We start from the raw sequence: 22,780 nt of genomic DNA on the forward strand, positions 1-22,780 counted from the left end.
TATGAAGCTTAGCCTGCAGCTGCTGGGTTTCAGCCTTCTTAATGTCAAGAAGTTTTCATCCTTATGGGTTTATTTTCCTGGAAAAAAAATATTTTAGAAATCTTTCTCAGCCGGGCATGGTGGAACACACCTGAAATCCTAACACTTTGGGATTTCATCTGCCCTGGCTGAGGCGGGCAGATTGCCTGAACTCAGGAGTTCGAGACCAGCCTGGGCAACATGGTAAAACCATGTCTCTACTAAAAATACAGAGCTGTGGTGGCGGGCACCTGTAGTCCCAGCTATTCAGGAGGCTGAGGCAGGAGAATCGCTTGACCCCAGGAGGCGGAGGTTGCAGTGAACTGAGATCACACCACTGCACTCCAGCCTGGGCAACAGAATGAGACTCTGTCTCCAAAAAAAAAGAAATAATTATCTTGCCATTTATTTCTTCCGGTCACGTTTATCCAAAGAGTAAATAGGCTGTAGAAGAGAGTCTCTATCCAGTCCATAATCCACCATTGTTGAATCCAAACCCACCTTTTTAATACTCTATAATGATTCAGTGTGCTCCATGCCTGCCCTTCACCCTGAGAGCAGGGAAGAAAGGGGGCAGGAATTGATTCCCTTCATTATCTTCCTTACTCTTTATCAATATTGAGTCTGTAAGGCCCAGAAATAACAAAAAATCTAATGTTTTAAGGCCACTTCATCACGTTGCAAAGATGCAGATCTGTGGGTTTGGCTAATGACCTGAATATGACTTTGGTTCTGAGTGCCTATTACCAAACAATGCCTTTCTCATGGCCAGACAAGAGACACTGGCTTCCAGAGTGAAAGAGGGTGCAAAACTAGAAGGTAAATATAGGGAATCATGTGGGTGACCTCATGCTAAGAAGTCAGTTACTCTTAGATCAGACCCAGCCTTTGACCTAGGTCTTCATCATACCTTCAGATGAGCATATATAACCAAGAAAGGAGCTTTCAAACTTTTGTTGGAATATTTCAGAAAGCCAGCCTATGGTTCCATGCTTTTGTCTCTGGTTTGACTTCAGGTTGGCATGACCAAACCTCCAAATCTGACATGACGTTGAGGTTCCAGGGGAAATGCTTCTTTTGCCTATTTCCTCCATAGTAAAATTTCAAGTAAAAACAGTGAATGCTCTTATCATGCTCTGTCCCCAGGCCCTGCCATTCCTGTTGGTGTGGATGTGCAGGTGGAGAGTTTGGATAGCATCTCAGAGGTTGACATGGTAAGTGCTTCTCTGACCAGGGCCGTGGCAGGGGGATTCACAAAGCCTGTCCAGGGCCAGGAGCTCCATGCACCTGAATTCACTTAGTCTCACAACTGACCTGGGTGGTGGGAATCCCCACACTCCTTTTACAGATGGCTCAAGAAGATTTGCCCAAAGCCACCCAATTGGTATGAAACAGAGCCAGATAACAAGCTTGGCTTTTCCCACTCCAGTGGTCAGGCTCTTGCCACTGGGATGCATTTTCTGGACAAATGTTCTCAAATGTGAGCAGCAGGGCCCAAGTTTGCAGCTGCCAAGTAGTTAAACACATCTTATTCCTGTGGATTCTGTACCTGGCTGTGGAAATGCAAAAGAAGCAAAAGAGTGTCCTTTTCTCCCCACTTTTTGGTGGGTTCAGGTAAAAAGTGCAACATTCTCTAACTCCTTGACTTACAGGACGTTTTAGGGACCTAGCTTAGTTTGGGTCCCCCAAGAAGCAGACCTGAGACAAGCAGTCACAAGCATAAGTATAAGCAGTTTATTTGGGAGGTGATCCTGGGAAACACCAGAACAAAGTGGGGAAGAGAGGAGTAAAAGGAAGCAAAGACGGCTGTGCTATCAAACCAGTTACTTTGGAACTGGTGTAGAACTCAGTTATAGAACCACAGAACTCAGTGCCACTGGAGTACTCTGGGAGTCAGCGAAGAACACACTTCAGGGTTATCCTGACTCAGGGGTGCAGGAGCTGGGGTATTTATCCACTGCCTTCTCTCTGGTTGAGTGCTGTTTGCAGACATTAACTTTCTGGCACTTGTGGCTTGAGTCACACATGGTGGCAGTAGCAGCCCCTCAAGTGTAGAGCGAATGCCAGTGGCTTGAGGCAGGGCCAGGCACGCTCACACTGTCTGCTCCAGGCTTCTCACTGAGTTCCCTGCCATTGCAGCATTCTTTTCCTCCTACTGCAGCAAACTCCGGGGACTAGAAGCAAGACCTCCCTTGGCTCGGTTTCATTCCCCAGCTAAATGAGGCTCCACAGGGGCTACAGAATCCACACCTCAGTGGGTTTGTGTGTGTCTGGGGTTCCCTCTCTGCCCCTCTGCCCCAGGACTTTACGATGACACTCTACCTGAGGCACTACTGGAAGGACGAGAGGCTGTCTTTTCCAAGCACCAACAACCTCAGCATGACATTTGATGGCAGGCTGGTCAAGAAGATCTGGGTCCCTGACATGTTTTTCGTGCACTCCAAACGCTCCTTCATCCATGACACCACCACAGACAACGTCATGTTGCGGGTCCAGCCCGACGGGAAAGTGCTCTACAGTCTCAGGTAGGAAGAAAAGCAGATTGTTCATATTAACCAAGAAAAGCATTGGTTTCACAACAGCAGTTTGGGTTTTTGGCTCTGAATGTCTACTTTCTAACTTTTCAGTAGCTGCCAGCTTCTCAACATCAAGGAAATCTAACTTTATATGTGAGTAGAAATTTTAAAGAATTAATCTTGAAAATACATTTGGGGCAATTTCTCAAGCTGATACTATTCTATATGTTATCTTTCAATAATAAACAAGTTTTTTTCTCTAGTAGGAGTCAGAGAAATAGACAGTGTGTTCTCAAGGACTTACCTCCTACAATCTCTCTGATTCCCGTTTTTCAGGAACGTTTTAGAACTTTTGTTTAAAAAAAGTTCTTTTGCTTCATCTGGCCACCGCAGGCATGTTTTTTCTCCTTTCTCTCCATAGTGTTCTACTTGAGAAACTATGGGGACCCCCGGCAACTTCATGACTTGACGTGCCATTCCGAACATCACGTTTTAAATATAATAAATAAAATCTTCTTACCAGTTCAGACACTTTAAAAACATTTAATTGCTCATTAAACGCTGGCCTGAGGAAGCTTTCCTTAAACCCAGCTCCACAGTGTGGTTTTCAGGCTGCACAGGAGCTTTAGAAACTCATGGTACTCTAGGCATGTGGAGATGAGCAGCAGGCCTTCACAGAGAAGGGATGTGGTCACTTGCTGTGGTCTGCTCCTATTTTGCTGTGTGGACGGTGCATTCCAGTTTCACGGACTTTGCTTTGGCCTCCATGTTGATGAATGGTAAAGATGAATCCACACATCAGTGTATAAGTAGAAGGTTCATGGATAGTTGCACAGTAGACCTATAGATCTATAGAGTCAGAGATTGCAATGTTGAAGCTGACTTTCTGTCCCCATTCCCCAAAGGAATATTTATGATGATCCCTCCATACTCATTCTGGCTTGGAACTTAAGTAATTAGGTACCTGACACGGAGTGGGGATTATGGGGTTTTCATCTTTGAGGCTTAAAATGCTTCCTCCCATAAGAAGTACTCAGGCGGATGCAGGATGTGCAACCCCTTCCCCAACCCATGTTGAGCTGGTTCTCCCTGAAGTCCTCATTTCTGAAGCAGGTTTTCTTTTTTTTTTTTTCATTCTTTTCTTTATTTCTTTTCTTCTTTTATTTACAGAGTTTTGCTCTATTGCCCAGGCTGGAGTGCAGTGGCATGATCATGGCTTACTGCAGCCTCAACCTCTCAGACCCAAGCAATAATCTGACCTCAGTCTCCCAAGTGGCTGGGACCAAAGGCATGTGCCACTATGCCCAGATAAATTTTTTAAAATTATTTTTGTAAAGACAGAATGTCCCTATATTGGCTTAGGCTAGTCTTGAACTCCTGAGCTCAAGCTGTCCTCTCACATTGGCCTCCCAAAGTACTGGGATTACAGGTGTGAGCCACCACACCTGGCCCACTGAGACAGGTTTTCAAGGCATCTTAAGGCTCAGAAACTACCAACACAACAACACAACTCAATGGCATCACTAGGGCTACAGAGTTCTAGACCATAACATATGTGACCATTGGTATGCCAGTAAATGTTTAACAATTGGTTACCTGGGGGGAAAGTATGCATATCTATGTGTATATAAGTTTATTGTAAACATCACTGACATAAAGGATGTATAATGCTCTTTATTATAAATTCTATGTATTTATAACTTAAGCATGATTTCCTAGTTCTTGGAAAAACCACTGTAAGTTTTTTATAATTCTGTCATCAACAAATGAATGTAGAGCTGATGAATGTTGGTTGATATTTTCTTTTCCATTAGTGAGACAAAAGTGAAACAATGAAGAACTGTGTAGGAACTTTACTCATTCATCAAAGAAAAAGCAAGTTCTTTGCTGAATTGGATGATAGCTTTCAAATATTGAAATATATCCTCAATATTTTGTACTACTCACAATGTAATGGTAATAGGCATAACACCCTTTTAGGCTTAATCTGCCTTAAGTCTAGACAATCAACAAAACAATAAATCAAGCCCTGATTTGTCGTGTTTGCTGATTTATGTAGTGTAAATACTCCCATCCTGGCTGATTTCAGGCTCCCAACCTGATGTCACTAAATGCAGAATTAGGAAGAAATTCATGGCAGCACACCATTATGCAGTATTTCCACTATACAGATGCAATAAGTGTAAATGGTTTCAAGAATATAGATAATAATAAAATGTAGTTAAATAATTAGGAAGTGATGAGTATTTTTTACTTTTGTTTTTACAAGATAAGTCTGGTAATAGTGAATTCTCTCAGCTTTTGTTTGTCTGGAAAAAGACTATCTCTCCTTTACATTCAAAGGATAATTTTGCTGGATATAATATTCTTGGATGACAGTTTTTTTTCTTTGAGCACTTTGAAAATGTTCTTCTACTTCCTTGTGGTCGGCATAATTTCCACTGGGAAGTCTGTTGTCAGACAAATTGGAGCTTTTTTTTTTTTTTTTTTGGAGATGGAGTCTCACTCTGTCACCTGGGCTAGAGTGCAGTGGTGCAATCTCGGCTCACTGCAACCTCCACCTCTCAGGTTTAAGTTATTCTCCTGCCTCAGCCTGTCAAGTAGCTGGGACTACAGGTGCATACCACCACCCCCGGCTGATTTTTTTGTATTTTAGTAGAGACGAGGTTTCACTGTGTTGCCCAGGCTGGTCTTAAACTCCTGAGCTCAGGCAACCTGCCCACCTCAGCCTCCCAAAGTGCTAGGATTACAGGCATAAGCCACTGTGCCTAGCCCAAATTGGAGCTTTTTAATGTGTTATTTGCCTTATTTATCTTGCTGCTTTTAGGATCTTCTCTTTGTTCTTGACCTTTCAGATGGATTGCTATATGCCTGGAGGTAGTCTTATTTGCATTGATTCTGTTTGGTGTCCTCAGACCTTCCTATACCTGTATATTTATCTCTTTCTTGAGTTTTGGAAAGTTTCCTGTTATTATTCCTTTGAATGCACTTTCCACCCCTTGCTCTTGCTCAGCTCTGTCTTGAACACCAATAATTCTTAGATTTGGTCCTTTGAGGTAATTTTCCATATCTTATAGGCAGCCTTTGTTCCTTTTCATTCTTTCTTCTTTTTTTCTCCTCTGACTATATTTTCAAATAGCCAGTCTTCTAGCTCACAGATTCTTTCCTCTGCTTGGTTCATTCTGCTGTTGAGAGCCTCTAAAGAGTTCATCAGTTCAGCAAATGTATTTCACAGTTCCCACATTTCTGTTCGATTTTTGTTGTTGTTATTTCAATCTCTTTGCTAAATTTCTCTGATAAATTTCTGAATTGCTTTTTTATGTTATTTTAGATATCACTGCATTTCCTTAAAATTGCTATTTTGGATTCTTGGTCAGAGAGACTACAAATTATGGTCTTGTTAGGATCCCCTTTTGGGGAGGTCCTAATTCCCTGTTTGCTGTTGTTTCTTGTTGGTATACATCTACGTCTTTGCATTGAAGGATTAGTTATTTATTCCAGTTTTCTCTGTCCAGTTAGTTTTGTTTTTTATTGACTGTATCTGTTTAGTGAATCTGTTACTAGGTTGCTGCCTCCTTTTCAGCTCTAGGTGGCACCTTAAGCCCAGGTTCGCCTCACTCCAGTAACCTGTCTGTCTGTGCACTGCCAGTCCCAAATCGGGGAGGTCCCGAGGGGATTATCCTAGCAGTGTGGGAAGGCTGGCTAGGAGTTCGTGCCTAGGGGACCTACAGAATGTTCTTCCTACAGTACTACTGAACAGCCACTCTGATTTGGCATCTCCTTTGGTCAGGTTACACAGCATAATTTCCAGGATGAGGGTGGTAGTCCTGCCTCCCCTTTGTCTCTGCCTGTTCTCAGGGCTATTTCACCCTTCAGGCAATGATGATGCTTCTCGTTGGTTGAGGTAAGGAGAAATCTCCTGCCAGGGAACCCAAGAAGGTAGGGAATCTGACTGATCACCTCAATTTCACTTTTTCCAGTGTAGAAGTCATGAGTTGGGGGGAGATTTTCCATGCATTTGGTGGCAGGTAGAATGGGAGAGAGGAGCATCAGGGATGTGTAAGTCCAGTTCTCCTACTGTCATCTCAGTTTTTCTACTTCTCTGTGGCCCAGGGAACTGTCTCATCCTCATCCTTGAGCTCTGGGTTGTTGCTGGTGAAAATCTTAGCGTGATATATTTGTTTTTGGTTTTCAGTGGTGGGGAGTGAAGCAGCTTGCCTCTATGCCACGATTTTGGAACTGGAAGCTATTATTTATGTTTTTTAATGTGACATTCAATTTTAATGTTTAATAGTGACTGTGTTTAACAACTGGCTCACAAGCTTCCTAAAAATCTAGCAATCAGCTCCCGAAAGCCTATAGAAGTCTAGTCCAGTGCACCACTGGATGTGAGTGCAAGAAGGGAGTAGAAAATCTTTGGTATGTTCAGAATAAAAAATCCTCAGTGAGCCTCACCCACCAGGAAAACACCTCCTTTCCCTCTCTGTGCGTGAAAACAGATGAGTTAATTTCTCATTGCAAATAGAGTTATGAGTTTGTTCAATTTAAATGAAAAGAAAAAAAGAGATCTGAGTTACTGAAGACCACCACTTTGAAATTTATTTTAAGGAAAACATGTCAGCTCTGTCAGCCACTGGCCAGCTCCTAAAATACATCTAATTAACCATCTCCTCACCTCATTCACTCATTGATTACTCCACCAGATTCTTATTAACAGCCTCCTGGGTGCCACGGTGGCCTGTGGAGTTGTACAAATGAAAGTCATGCCAGGTTCTAGATCAAGCTCTGGGGACATAAAGACAGGAATAGAGGTCACTGTCCTTCCCGGGACTGTAGGCTAGTGGAGGAGACAGGCACAGAACCCAATGCTTAGTACGCAAATGAGGAATGCAGCAGTGCAGTGGGAGGAGGAGCAGGGAGCCACAGATAACAGGATGATGAGAACAGTTTCCTAGGCATCAGCATACAATAAAAACCGAAATCCACAAGTAAGATGCTCTGTTATGCTTGGTAAATATTACTAAGGTAATATTGAAAAACCAGTTCCATGACTTTTGAATCCCTAGTCAACTTCAAGATATAAAAGAGTCAGTGAGGCCGGGCGTGGTGGCTCAGGCCTGTAATCCCAGCCCTTTGGAAGGCTGAGACAGCTGGATCATCTGAAGTCAGGAGTTTGATACCAGCCTGGCCAATATGGCAAGATCCCATCTCTACTAAAAATACAAAAATTAGCCGGGCATGGTGGCACATGTCTGTAGTCCCAGCTACTCCAGAGGCTGAGGCTGGAGAATTGTTTGAACCAGGGAGGTGGAGGTTGCAGTGAGCTGAGATCGCACCACTGCACTCCAGCCTGGGAGACAGAGCGACGATGTAAAAAAAAAAAAAAAAAAAAGAAGAAGAAGAAGAGGAGTCAATGACAGCGGGAGAAAGGAAAGATTTATGACATTTTCCCGGGAGAGCACTGTGGGCATGCCGTGAGTGGGCCTTCACTGGGACCTCTCAGAAAGGTTGGTGTGTGTGTGCCTGCAGTTTGGGACACGGTGCAGTTAGGTGGGAGAGAAGAGCTGTCTGACCACCCTGGGGGGCAGAACCAGAAGTTTTTGCTGCAGTGGGATCAGCCTGTACTTATCTGTGAGTGTACGTGGAGAGGACGGTGGGTGAACAAAGAGCTGGAGAACAGAAGCCTGCAGTGTGGAGGCACCCAGTCGTGGGAGTGAGGAAGCCAGGAAAAAAGTATCAGCTTCCACCAGGTAGCAGGCCCAGAGAGCAGGAAACTGCCCAGCCACAGAACTACCCTGCGCCCACCTCCCTGTCTCCTTGCACTTCCACCTGTGCGGGAGGAGATCAGAGATGGGCAGAAACTGATCACTCAAATGCCAACTTGTTTTTTTATTTTTTTAATTTTTTCGCTGGAGTCTCGCTCTGTCGCCCAGGCTGGAGTGCAGTGGTGCGATCTTGGCTCGCTGCAACCACTGCCTCCCAGGTTCAAGTAATTTTCCTGCCTCAGCCTCCTGAGTAGCTGGGACTACAGGCACCCGCCACTACACCCGTCAAATGCCAACTTTTTATCTTAGCTGAGGAGGGACAGCAGAAGTCTTCATTTGAATGAACTTTGAAGCTAATGAATACCTCAGACCAAAACTCTTAATTTCTGAATTAAGGTGTTGTTTGTAACTTAAGAGGGTTTTGACTATTACATGAGAGTGAACAGAAGAGCCACGGGACCTGCCAAGTTTCCATCCAGGGCAGGGAAGAGCCCCTCCAATGAATGCTTTAAAGGGACTTGTGGAAATGACAATAAACATGGGCTTTGATTACATCACAAATAGTTGTTTTATGTATAGGTTATACGGAGAGAAGCATCAACTCAGGGTGGGAAGACCCATTCTGATTATGTCTGTAAATCTGAAAACAGCTATTCCTGTACCAACTAACAGAAAGAGAAGGAGTATTCAGTCCCCTTGTTCGTAGCAAAACATTTCCTTCATTGGGCATTCTACGTCCCTAAAGTTAGCTCCAAGTGTCCCTGAAGTTAGTTCTTAGCTTATTTCACGTTGATGATGCCATTGGGCATCGTTATGTGATGATGTACCCACAGAAATGGAAACCCATCCATTACACATCCGAGTCAGCTGCCAGCCTGACCCCCACCTCGACCCCTGCACTCTAACATTCCCTGTTTATCAGGATTTCCAGGAGATATAAGACCACCCAGCTGCTGGCAATCAAAAATGCCTCATAGATAGAATACATCCTCAAAGCAGTGGGAAAAAATGAGGCAAATGTTTGAAAAATTCCATTTCAAGAATGCTCTTTTCCTTGAAATTTCCATTTAAATTAAAAGTGATTTTTCTTTTTGACCATGAAATTATTCATATAATTTCCACAACTTTTTTTTTTTTTTTTTTTTTTTTGAGACGGAGTCTCGCTCTGTCGCCCAGGCTGGAGTGCAGTGGCCGGATCTCAGCTCACTGCAAGCTCCGCCTCCTGGGTTCACGCCATTCTCCTGCCTCAGCCTCCCGAGTAGCTGGGACTACAGGCGCCCGCCACCTCGCCCGGCTAGTTTTTTGTATTTTTTTTTTTTTAGTAGAGACGGGGTTTCACCGTGTTAGCCAGGATGGTCTCGATCTCCTGACCTCGTGATCCGCCCGTCTCGGCCTCCCAAAGTGCTGGGATTACAGGCTTGAGCCACCGCGCCCGGCCAATTTCCACAACTTTTACATAGCAAATATTGCGTGGTCGAAGGAAAAGTAGTCCACTCGGCACCAGCGAAGAAGAGTTAATAGTGTCCTGCTGCGAAATTTCCCAATGGATAGGAGCCTTTTCACCTGTGAAGAATGATCTGTATGTGTTTGGCTTTTGATGCAGAAGCCTCTTTCCCAGTGTAAACTCTGAAATAAAATCACTCAATGTCAGCAAGTGCTTGCCTGTTAACACGATAAGACCTTTCAGTGTTTTTCCATTACTTTGATCTCCAAGGAATTATCCACTAACAACACATATGTCCACTATACTATTATCAATATAAAAATATCAACATTGTTAAAGAAAAAGTGCCAGGCTTGGCAACTGGGGTAAGTGTACACCGTATTGTATACGATATTGAATATCAATAAAATCAATAAAAGAACAAAAGAACTGGAATTTATCTGAAACAGGAGACAATATATGGTCCTAGGGCTTCTTTTAAGAAACCACACCATGTAAGTTTTTATTTCACATTATTATATTGATTGAGACCATTGCTTCTTTAAAATGCTTGAATGTGGTAAGAGTTAGCAGAGACATTCTATTTGCCTCACACTGACCCTTGGGTTAAACATAAATGCCAAAGAGTACTCCAGTGAGGGTATCTCTCTTAAGCTACTTATCTAAACCCTGACACGTTGCTTATGAAGTATGAGAAGAGGCATTTATGATACTGGAAGGAAGCAGAGGCTTTTCTGTTTGTTTTATCATTTTGCACTTGTCTTTTGCAGGCTCTGAATAAATCAATTTTGTCTTTTTCGCCCTAGGGTTACAGTAACTGCAATGTGCAACATGGACTTCAGCCGATTTCCCTTGGACACACAAACGTGCTCTCTTGAAATTGAAAGCTGTGAGTAGACTTGTGCCCAGGCATCAGCACACAGCTCCCGATAATTCTCAACACCTCTAACTCTCAGCTGCAGGAACAGTGTGTGTTCCTTATTCATGAGTAGACTTTTTTTTTTTTTTTTTTTTTTTTTCAGTCTGAGTCTCACACTGTCCCCTGGGCAGGAATGCAGTGGTGCGGTCTCTCTGCTCACTGCAACCTCTGCCTCCCAGGTTCAAGTGATTCTCCTGCCTCAGCCCCCCAAGTAGCTGGGATTACAGGTGTCTGCCACCACACCTGGCTAATTTTTTGTATTTTTGGTAGAGACGGAGTTTCACTATATTGGCCAGGCTGGTCTCGAATGGCTGACCTTGTGATCCACCTGCCTTGGCCTCCCAAAGTGCTGGGATTACAGGCGTGAGCCACCGCGCCCAGCCTTCATGACTATACTTTTAAAGTAATGTGTTAGATTGAAGCTAGGTCTAGGGTAATTTTAAATATCAGGAACAAATTTGAAACTAAAATCTTCATTGCCATAACTGGCCTTTTTAATGCCCTGTGGCAATGGTTTCAAACTTTGTTCTATTGAGTCAGGGTAACTGCTTGGGGAGGGGAAGGAGAGGGATACGCGAATGTGGGTCTCCTTCCAGGCCCTTTGCCCAACACACACACACACACACACACACACACACACACACACACACACACGAGTTCATCCAGAGAGCTCATTTTTGATATGTTTTATTGCTCTTCTGAATGTAATTTCTGCTGAAGAAAGGATTTCCTGGCCAAAACAAGTTTGACAACAGTTGCCCTAGGGAACTGCCACTGCGAGTTCGTGTGGTGGATGAGATTCTCAAGCACAACAAGCGACTTCAGGAAGCTTGCACACACACAGACATCCTGGAAAAGCTAAAAACCAGGCCCCGTGACACCATAGGCGCAGGTGACAAAAGAAAAAATACGCAAATTGGACTATATGAAAATTGTTAATTTTGAGCATCGACATTATCAACAGAGTAAAAAGACAACCCACAAATGGGAGAATATATTGATAAATCATCTATCTGATTAAGATTGATATCCGGAATATAAAGAGAACAACTAAAACTCAACAACAACAACAAAACAATCTGCTTAAAAAAAATGGACAAAAGACTTGAATAGACATTTCTCCAAAGAAGGTATACAAATGGCCAAGAAGCACATGAAAAGATGTTCAACATCGCTAATCATTAGGAAAATGCAAACCAAAACTACAATGAGTTACATTTACTGGGATGAATACTGTCAACAAAACAGAAAACAATCCTGGGGAGGATGTGAATAAATTAGAACCCTTATGCTTTGTGGGTAGTAATGTATAATGGTGCAGCCACTGGGGAAAACAGCTCCTCAAAAAATTAAAACAATGGCTGGGCACGGTTGCTCACACCTGTAATCCCAGCACTGTGGGTGGCCGGGTTTAGAGGATCACTTGAGTCCAGAAGTTGAAGACCAGCCCGGGGAACATAGTAAGACCCTGTCTCTACAAAAAATACAAAAATGTGCCGGGCATGGTGGCTGGTACCTGTGGTCCCAGCTACTCGGGAGGCTGAAGCAGGAGAATCACTGGAGCCCAAGAGCCTGAGCCTGCAGTGAGCTATGATTGTACCACTGCACTCCAGCCTGGGTGAGAAAGCAAGAGCCCTGTCTCAAAAAAAAAAAAAAAAAAAAAATTAAGAACATATGATCCAACAAATCCATTTCTGGGTATATAACCAAAATAATTGAAAGCAGGGTCTTGAAAAGGAACTTGTATACTCGTATTTATAGCAGTTTTATTCACAATTGCTAAAACATGAAAACAACCCAAGTGTCCATCACTGGATGAATGGATACACAGAATGTAGTATCTGCATACAGTGGAAGAATGTTCAGCCTTAAAACACAAGCGTTTCTGATACATGCTACAGCACGAATGAAACTTGAGGGCAGTGTGCTAAGTGAAATCCGCCAATCGCAAAAGACAAATACTGTATGATTTCACTTTTAAGAGGTACTTTGCAGAGTCAAAATTATAGAGACAGAAAGTAGAATGGTGGTTGCCAGAGGCTGGGGGGAGGGGAAACAGGGATGAGGGGTTATTGTTAAATGGGTATGGAGCTTCAGTTTGGGAAGATGAAAAGAGTTCCGGAGATGGATGGTGGTATGACCATCATAATGGTTGTATTTATGTGGTAATGTAGTACAACATAAATACTACATGAAAATTTAAAAATGCTGTGCATCACATGTACACCATGGAATACTATGCAGCCATAAAAAAGGATGAGTTTGTGTCCTTTGTAGGGACATGGATGCAGCTGGAAACCATCATTCTTAGTAAACTATCACAAGAACAGAAAACCAAACACCGCATGTTCTCACTCATAGGTGGGAACTGAACAATGAGATCACTTGGACTCAGGAAGGGGAACATCATACACCGGGGCCTATCATGGGGAGGGGGGAGGGGGGAGGGATTGCATTGGGAGTTATACCTGATGTAAATGACAAGTTGATGGGTGCAGCACACCAACATGGCACAAGTATACATATGTAACAAACCTGCACATTATGCACATGTACCCTACAACTTAAAGTATAATAATAATAAATAAATTTAAAAAAACTGAATCCTCCTTAAAGGCCTGGAATAATCTAGTAAATATGCTATTCAATGTAAAAAAAAAAAAAATGCTGTGCATCAAAACATTATCAACAGAGTAAATGCAACCCACGAATGGGAGAATATACATTGGCAAATGGTATGTCCAACCATAAGAATGGTTGTATTTATGTAGTAATTTTCATGTAGTATAATTTTCATTATATTTATCATGCATCATAAATACAACACTAAGAATGTAGTGCAATACCACTGAAGTTACACTAAAGAATGGTTAAGATGGTAAATTTTATGTTTTGTGTATTTTAACACAACACACACACACACACACACCCCTCCCAGAAACCAGGCCACAGAAAGAGCCAGGCTGAAGCTGTGTAAAATGATCCACATCCACATGCATCTCTGTCCCTCTACATGTCCGCTCCTTTTTCCTCCCTGCCAAAACACTTTCTCTGACAGCACAGGGGACACCCTTGTGACTCCTACACTCCCCCTGAACGCTGGCACTCCCTGGCAGTGTCAAAGCCCGAGTGAGGGTTCTCACTGGTCCAGGGCACTTTGTAAGCCAGCCTGGGCTTGTGGCAGTGGATCAGGTGTTTGTCCCCTGGCTCCAATCACCTGGGACCAAGGAGTGCAGGGATGTTGACATCACACACCACTGGGGCCAAAGGGACAGCTGCCTAGGGCATTGGATGTGGGGAAAGGGTGTAATAAAACCCAGGACCAAGGGAGCGGCTGCTTATTGCACAATGGCTTTACCTCTGCCTTGTCATGCAACCCTCACAAGAGCCTGATGAGCAGGTTATCATCATTTTACAAAGGAGGGACAGAGCTCGGTGGCAGAGCCAGACTGAAATACTGAGTTCATTGTCTCCAGAACTTAGTTTTCCCTACTATGCCTGGGCAGCTTCTGCCTCCATCTGGAATGTAGCCTTTTTTCAGGTTGTATCGGTCATGGCTCCACCAAATAAACAGAACCAGTAGGATATACAGAGTAGAGATTTATTGCACGGAAGTGGCTAGCGGGATTGTGGGGGCTGGCTAAGAGTCCCACATCTGCGGGGCAGGCCATCGGGAGTGCAGGAGGGGCGCTCTGGGGCAGGAGCGGATGCCACAGTCCACAGGTGGGATTTCTTCTTCCAGGAAGCCTCAGCTCTGCCCCTAAGGCCTTTCACCTGATGGAATCAGGCCCACCCAGATTATCCAGGAAAATCCCCTTTAAAGTCCACTGGTTGTAGATGTTAGTCACACCTGCAAAACACTGTTACAGATTACTGTTTGATTGCATAATTGGGTACCATAGCCAAGCCGAGTTGACTCATGAAACTGACCATCACACAGGTCAAGTGTTAGAAAACAGGAATAAAATAGTGCCAGGGAATCCTGGAAGGAATTGTTTACACATGAGCAGACTGGACTGGCAGTGCCATGCGGCTTTTCCTCAGTTATGCTCAGGCTGGAGGTAGGTTTGTTCACTCGGAGTTCACCGGAAGCAGGTGAGGGAAGGGGAAATGGTAGCACCAGAAAGGGTGATGATCATGGAGACACTTCGACTTTACCCTGAGTAGGAGTAACTGGAGTCCTACAGAGGAGGGACTTGTTCCACTCCCATGTCTTTGTGGGTCTTTTCTTGCTAAAATGCAGCCTTTATTACCTGATAGTGTTTACAGATACTTGCCATCAATTGATGAGTCGCCACACTTTGAAAGAAGAAAGGAAAAGGCTAAATTACTCCCTGTTTGTAAGGCTGAGCCATGTGAAATTTTGCCAATATTTAACCATTTCTAACTTACAAAAATAGCAATTTCACTTGATTGAACCTAATAAATGGCAGAATTTTAGGGTGAAACTTTTGCAGAAGTATGAGCATTTGGGCTTGAGAACTTTGCTCTGATGACTTTTGAAAGAGTGGAGATAATTAAATTTGTCTTTTTGGATATTGTTTTGCTTTATTTAGACTGTGGTTTGTTTTTCAAACTATCATATCACAATCCCAGTATCAGTGTGGGAGGTCAGGGCACAGCTTCCACGTAGCCCCACAGACCATCCTGTCTTGCCACCACCTTGTGTCTGACGCTGGCCCCTGTCTTTTCAGATGCCTATACAGAAGATGACCTCATGCTGTACTGGAAAAAAGGCAACGACTCCTTAAAGACAGATGAACGGATCTCACTCTCCCAGTTCCTCATTCAAGAATTCCACACTACCACCAAACTGGCTTTCTACAGCAGCACAGGTAAGTGTGGGGTGAGGGCTGAGAGTCAGGGCGGCTTCAGCTTGGTCTCAGAGGTTCGCCCTCTATTACAGGAAAGGTTTGAATTGGTCATCAGTTGAGCAGTGTCACTTATATTTGAAACTAAAGACAGAGGCAGGGTGCAGTGGCTCATGTCCCAGCACTTTGGGAGGCCAAGGTGGATGCATCGCTTGAGCTTAGGAGTTCAAGACCAGCCTGGCCAACATGGCGAAACTCAGTCTCTACTAAAAATACAAAAATTAGCCAAGCATGGTGGCACATACCTGTAGTCCCAGCTACCCGGAAGACTAAGGTGGGAGATCCCTTGAGCCCTGGAGTTCGAGGTTACAGTGAGCCGAGATCACGCCACTGCACTCCAGCCTGGGCGACAGAGTGAGACCCTGTCTCAAAAGAAAAGAAAAGAAAAGAAACTAAAGACAGAAATCCTAAGTGAAATCTAGTGGGTAGCAAGCAGTGGGTGGAAGTGATTTTTCTGATACCACCAATGCATCAGAGTAATAACCTAAAAAATTAGTAAGGACTGAAAACATAAGCCGCGTGAGCGGGTTTATTTGAGACAATCGCATTGCCAGCTTAGTAGGCATCTCAGCCATGATATGCCGATCTGAGCCTCCTCCTTGACAGCAAGAAACAAGTATAATTCAGGTCTGTTGTTTTCAATTTACGTTCTCCCTGCTCCAGCCAGCCCCATGGGGTCACTCGACTCTTGACCAGTCTGCTCTTGCTATGCTGCTTGCACGGCCCCTCCTGGTGACTCCCTTCTAAGTCTCAGTGCAGTCCCCTGTGGACCCAGTTGTTCCTTTTTGAACCAAGGGTCGGGACAGGCTCACCCTCTCCTGTTGCCTGAGGGCATGCTCTGTGACCTCTCTCCTGGGAGTTTGCCTGCACTAAATAGCTGAGGTTAACTCGCTCCATTTCTTGCCTTTAAAAAAAAAAAAAATTCAATAGTTTTAGGGATACTAATGGGAATACTAGTGGGTTTTGATTACATCAATGAATTGTATAGTGGTGAAGTCTAGGATTTGTTTTGTTTTGTTTTGAGATGGAGTCTCACTCTGTTGCCCAGGCTGGAGTGCAATGGCCAGGTCTGGACTCACTGCAAACTCTGCCTCCCGGATTCAAGCAATTCTCCTGCCTCAGCCTCCCGAGTAGCTGGGATTACAGGCGCCCACTGTCAAGGCTGGCTAATCTTTGTATTTTTAATAGGGATGGGGTTTCACCATGTTGGCCAGGCTGGTCTCGAACTTTTGACCTCAAATGATTCGCCCGCCTCGGCCTCCCAAAGTACTGGGATTACAGGTGTGAACCACTGTGCCCGGCCAAAGTCTAGGATTTTAGTACATCTGTCACCTGAGTGGTGTACATTGTACCCAATAGGTAGTTTTTCATCCCTCACTCTCCTCCCACCCTCCCTGCTTCTGAGTCTCCAGTGTCCACTATACCACTCTGTATGCCTTTGTGTTCCCATAGCTTAGCTCCCACTTATAAGTGAAAACATATGGTATCTGCTTTTCAATTCTTGAGTTATTTCACCTAGAATAATGGCCTCCAGTTCCATCCAAGTTACTGCAAAAGACATTATTTCATCTTTTTTTTTATGGGAAAGTGGTATTCCATGGTGTGTATATACCGTATTCTCTTTATCCATTCATCTGTTGATGGACACTCAGGTTGATTCCATATCTTTGTAACTGTGAATTGTGCTTCTTGCCTCTTTTTTGACCAGTCACCTTTCAGGATGATTTTGCTCAAATCTTCATGCAGTTTCTATGGCTAAAATTTGCGCAACTGACTGCACAGGGAAGCACATTCTTATTAAATACTCCATGGTCTTTCTAATCTGTAAGAGGGAGAACCAACATAGCACTGCAACCTAGCACATACTATCTCCTGTATCCATCACCCCAAAAGTATTGGTTCCTTGGGGGAACCCTGTTCTTTTGACCCTCAGCATTCTGACAATCCCTCTGCAGTAGCTTGCTGGTAACCAGAGGCGTGTCCCATGCATTATAATGACCTGGGATGCCAAGTTTCCAAGTTCATATTACCAAGTCCGCATCCATTTTATTTTCAGTCCTAGGCATCTCACTCATATAAGGCCTTTTCCTTTTTTTTTCCATCATCCTCCCTTTGTCTTCAACTCCTCCATGCATATGTTTTCCTTGTTAAGGATACAAAAGAAGAGCTAAAATGTAGCTGGACCTGTGATTGTTCACTGTGTTCCTAAATACAACGTTGTATGTAACTTTCTTTTTTAACTTAAAGCACATTTCTCCCCTTAAGGAATCTAAAGAGATTGTTTAAATCAGTGCTTCTCAAACTTTGACGTGCATATGAATTATGAACAAATAATAAATATACATATACATATATATATATATATACACATATACATATTTGTTTTTTTCCTAATAGAGACAGGGTCTCACTCTGTGGCTCAAGCTGGAGTGCAGTGGGGCGATCATAGCTCACTGTAAACTCAAACTCCTGAGCTCAAGTGATCCTCCCACCTCGGCCTCCCAAAGTGCTGGGATTATAGGCATGAGCCACCGCGCCTAGCTGAGAATACTGTTCAATGGACGTCCAATTAAGTAGGTTTGGGTTGGGGCCCAGGTATCTGCATTTATAACAAGCTCCCAGGTGATAGTGAGGTTGCTGAACCCTAGACCAGGTAATGGGAGTAACGGGAGTTTAAATGACCCAGGCATGATGGTGGTTCATACCTGTAATGTCAGCATTTTGGGAGGCTGAAGTGGGTGGATCACTCGAAGCTGGGAGTTCGAGACCAGCCTGGTGAACATAGCAAGACCCAGTCTCTACCAGAAAAATTTAAAAATTCATTCGGTGTAGTGGTACCAGCTACTTGGGAGGCTGAGGTGGGAGGATTGCTTGCACCCAGGAGTTCGAGGCTGCTGTGAGCCAAGATTGCACCACTGCACTCCAGCCTGGTGACAGAGCAAGACCCTGTCTTAAAAAAAGAAAAAAAATTTAAATGATCTTTTCAAGGGGTTCCCTTTGTAAATAGGACAAGGGCCAAAGGTTTCTCGAAACAGATGCACCTAGGTGGTATGTGCTGCTGTATAATCACTTTGTTCCATGATTTCTCTCACTTTCACCTTATAAAGACATGGTCCAAGAGTCCATTGGAGTGTCTAAGGCACTTACGATTTCCTGAATAAAATGTGTTTTATGAAGGAGCCATGATGTGTACTGTCTTTTATTCCTGTGTCCCCCAGGCTGGTACAACCGTCTGTACATTAACTTCACGTTGCGTCGCCACATCTTCTTCTTCTTGCTCCAAACTTATTTCCCCGCCACCCTAATGGTCATGCTGTCCTGGGTGTCCTTCTGGATCGACCGCAGAGCTGTGCCTGCCAGAGTCCCCTTAGGTAAGGAATATCTCAAGTGCATATTCCAAGCATCTGCAAATATAGGTATTAACAATTCCTTCCAGATAAAACCATTCTTTTCAAATTGATTCTGTACCCCTTTTGGCGTTATGACTTGGAAAAACTCAAGAGTTATTTATTTATAGGTAAAATCCCATAATTAGGAATCTATGTAGCAAAATGCTTTCCAGGACTCTGCAGGTGCCCATCCAAACAGACCCCCTTTAGTCTTGTCGAAGCCATGTTCCAGGGTGCGTGAGCCTGGTCTTTAGGTGCCTTCTTTGCTCACCTGCAAAATGAATCATGTCCTACAACAGTGTTTCTCAAATGGTAGCTCAAGGGCTCTTTGTGATAGAATCTTTGTGGGAAATTGTTAAAAACGAAGGGTCCTGGGTCTCATCTGCATCTATAGAATGAGAATCTCTGAGGGAGGATCAGGAACCTGCATTTTTTACAGGCTCTCCCAGTAATTATTCTATGCACTCAAGTCTGAGAATCCCTTCTCTATAAGCATTCCACTTATGGCTATTTGCCATCAGCTCTTTTTCTCACCTTAAGTATTGTACCCATTTATACACACCACCGTTGCTCAGACAGTTCAGGGGCTGCAGGGGAGAATGCGACCCACCAGGTTTTAGTGAAACTGGATTGGAGCTGGCCCTTAAGATGACCCCAATCCCCTGTGATTTGATGTTTGCCAAACAAATGTTCTGAGCTTAATTTGAAATCCTGGGCAAATTTCCATGGACAGATGCCTTGTCCTCTAACAGTTGTTCCATAGCTTGAACAGTTACTGTGCTAAATAGATAAACACTCTAGTTTTAAAATCTGTTTCCTATAAATGAAGTTAATGTTGTCATCCTTAGTGAAATTGACCCATGAATCCTCAAGTGAACAATGCTGAATGGGCAGCTAGGGCCAGCATGGTAGTGGCTGCTGGGGGTGCCCTGGCAGCTGTCAACACAGGCCCGGGACAACAGGACTGCACACCAAGAGCCAGGACATGATATTAAAATAAACCTTATGGGCTTTTTCCCCTTGATGGAGCAGTAGTTATAAGAAACATATATACCTGTTCATACATGCAACCTCTTATTTTGTAAAACTTGAATTGAAACAAATGTTTTAATGTCAAAATGTCTAGGGTTCTTTGCAGAAGAGTAGTGACACAGATGCTATGATGAATACACAGGGTATGCAGAGGGGTGAAAGGGTAGGGATGCAGGGGGAGAGGAACAGGAAAAGCTTCATGAAAAGCTAAATCTTGAAAGATGTGTAGGTGTTTGCTAGACAGTGGAGCAGGGATGGCGACATTCTAGGTTGAGGGAGCAGCAGGGACAAATGAGCAGAGGCATGAAACCATCCCGTGTTTGTTGAAAGGCAAGCAAACACTTGTTTCTCATTCTTGTGCTTGCAGGTATCACGACGGTGCTGACAATGTCCACCATCATCACGGGCGTGAACGCCTCCATGCCACGTGTCTCCTACATCAAGGCCGTGGACATCTACCTCTGGGTCAGCTTTGTGTTCGTGTTCCTCTCGGTGCTGGAGTACGCGGCCGTCAACTACCTGACCACCGTGCAGGAGAGGAAGGAACAGAAGCTGCGGGAGAAGGTGACTTTGCCATGCGCTTATAGTGTCTGGTCAGGATGGAGCCTGATCTAGTTCTGGAACCTCAGGCAGGGCAGACCTCCCCTGTAAAGCAGGGTCATGAAACCCTCTCCTGTGCCTACTTCACAGGGTTGTTGTGAAGAGCAAACAAATTGGTGTATTTCAAGTCATTGTGAAATGTACTTTGGGTGACATCTTTCATTCATTGAAACATTTCTTTTCCACTTACCACATACTTGGACCACGTCTTAGTTAAGTGTTAGGGAACTTCTTGGTGTTGTTCATAGTTTAGTGAGGGAATCCCAGGAGAAAAATAAATGACAATTTAACATGGTGGAACAAATTATTTATGAACATAAAGGTGTAATAAAAGAATTGTCCAGGGAAGAACTTTCTCATTCTAGGAAATCTTTTTTCATATGTAACCTCATGCATCCTCCACCTTTCCCCAGGTTATCTTCCCTCCCACCTGACTCTCCTTTCCTCCTGCAGTGTGCAGCTCAGGGGTTATCTCCCCCAGCAAACTCTAACCATATTGCAGTAATCTATCCCCACAATGCCAATCCCCATCCCCATGGCAAATGCACATGTTCATGCACACACTTGTAATAATGTGATCTGTAAACATTTTCATCAAGGGCTCATAACAGCTTATGATCTCATGGAGAACAGGGTGATCTATGAATCATGAGCATTCTTCTTGGTCTTTGGTATGGCATTGTGATATTTCCTAAGAGTCAGTATGCAGATTTTAGATCAGCAAAAATGGATACCAGGCTGGGCTCAGTGACTCACGCCTGTAATCCCAGCACTTTGGGAGGCTGAGGTGGGTGGATCACCTGAGAGCAGGAGTTTGAGACCAGCCTGGCCAACATGATGAAACCCCGTCTCTACTAAAAGTACAAAAAATCCGCCTGGCGTGGTGGTGTGTGTCTGTAATCCTAGCTACTTGGGAGGCGGAGGCAGGAGAATCGCTTGAACCCCGGAGGCAGAGGTTGCAGTGAGCTGAGACTGATTGTGCCATTGCACTCCAGCCTGGGCAATGAGAGCGAAACTCAAGTCTCAAAAAAAAAAAAAAAAAAAAAAAGATACTTACCCTCTTCCCAAACTGGGAATACCAGAAACCAGAAAAAGGTAACACCCTCCACTATGCAGTTCCTTTTGAAGGGCTTCTGAGAGGTGATGCTGAGCTCACACCCCAGTGTGTTTGCTGTGTTTGCAGCTTCCCTGCACCAGTGGATTACCTCCGCCCCGCACTGTGATGCTGGATGGCAACTACAGTGACGGGGAGGTGAACGACCTGGACAACTACATGCCAGAGAATGGAGAGAAGCCTGACAGGATGATGGTGCAGCTGACCCTGGCCTCAGAGAGGAGCTCCCCACAGAGGAAAAGTCAGAGAAGTAGCTACGTGAGCATGAGAATCGACACCCACGCCATTGATAAATACTCCAGGATCATCTTTCCAGCGGCATACATTTTATTCAATTTAATATACTGGTCTATTTTCTCCTAGATGTTTGTAATTCTATAAATTTCACATTTCCATGGCATGCACTACAGAAATAACTGTATAATGAAAAAGAATTTAAGGGTATGGTTAAAAAAAAGTCCCAGGACCCACCCATGTTTTCACTATCCCTTCTGCAGTTTTGCAAAGCTACATTGACAAGACACTTACTGGTTTAATTTGTACTTATTAACCATCTATTGAATATACAGCATTATATTAGGTGCTGCAGGATTATGACTCTGTAGCGATTGATGTTAGTTGTCACCCAGATCCCCTGGAAAAGCACACTACCAGTGTTGTGGGCACATTTAGTTCCACCCATTAGACCCTTGATGCTATTCACATGAATAATTTATTTTCCTCGAGTGTCATTACATTCTTCAGGCTAGGTGGACTTGGAAGCACCTAAAGGCCATTTGCATGAAATTCACATGCACCTAAATCCTCACTTTGACAGAAACTCATGCTTCAGTTTATAACCTATTACCTATTTTGTATGCGACTCTGCCTCTGCATGTTTATTTTAATAAAAGGCAATGATAATATTCACATTATTTTTCTTTATATGCTGTGGTTCACAAGTTTTACTCCTTCACAAGAAAAACTCTTTAGATTGGTGCAATTGCTTCTGATTTTGGTAAAAGTTTCCCTGGTAGGGAAACTTTGAAGATAAGAGTACACACATGCATTTTGTCTGTTGTGTCATAGAGGTAACTAGGCTAGAAAATTTGTGTTTAAATGGTCCCTTTTTA

The 22,780-nt window shown here is 43.8% G+C and overlaps 1 protein-coding gene across 1 annotated transcript in view; it reads left to right on the forward strand.

Annotated features, from left to right (window-relative positions):
• Window positions 1–22,573, forward strand: part of GABRR1 (gamma-aminobutyric acid type A receptor subunit rho1) — a 39,536-nt gene extending 16,963 nt beyond the window's left edge. Inside the window, exons 4-10 of the mRNA XM_077999677.1 lie at window positions 1,165–1,232; window positions 2,320–2,543; window positions 10,550–10,632; window positions 15,357–15,497; window positions 18,752–18,904; window positions 20,322–20,518; window positions 21,738–22,573. Of these exons, the coding sequence (XP_077855803.1) occupies window positions 1,165–1,232; window positions 2,320–2,543; window positions 10,550–10,632; window positions 15,357–15,497; window positions 18,752–18,904; window positions 20,322–20,518; window positions 21,738–22,031 (1,160 nt within the window). The 3' untranslated portion in view covers window positions 22,032–22,573. The remainder of the gene's footprint in view (window positions 1–1,164; window positions 1,233–2,319; window positions 2,544–10,549; window positions 10,633–15,356; window positions 15,498–18,751; window positions 18,905–20,321; window positions 20,519–21,737) is intronic.
• The last annotated feature ends 207 nt before the right edge of the window (window positions 22,574–22,780 follow it).

Source organism: Macaca mulatta, chromosome 4 (genome assembly GCF_049350105.2).
Source record: "Macaca mulatta isolate MMU2019108-1 chromosome 4, T2T-MMU8v2.0, whole genome shotgun sequence".
Taxonomy (NCBI): Eukaryota; Metazoa; Chordata; class Mammalia; order Primates; family Cercopithecidae; genus Macaca; species Macaca mulatta.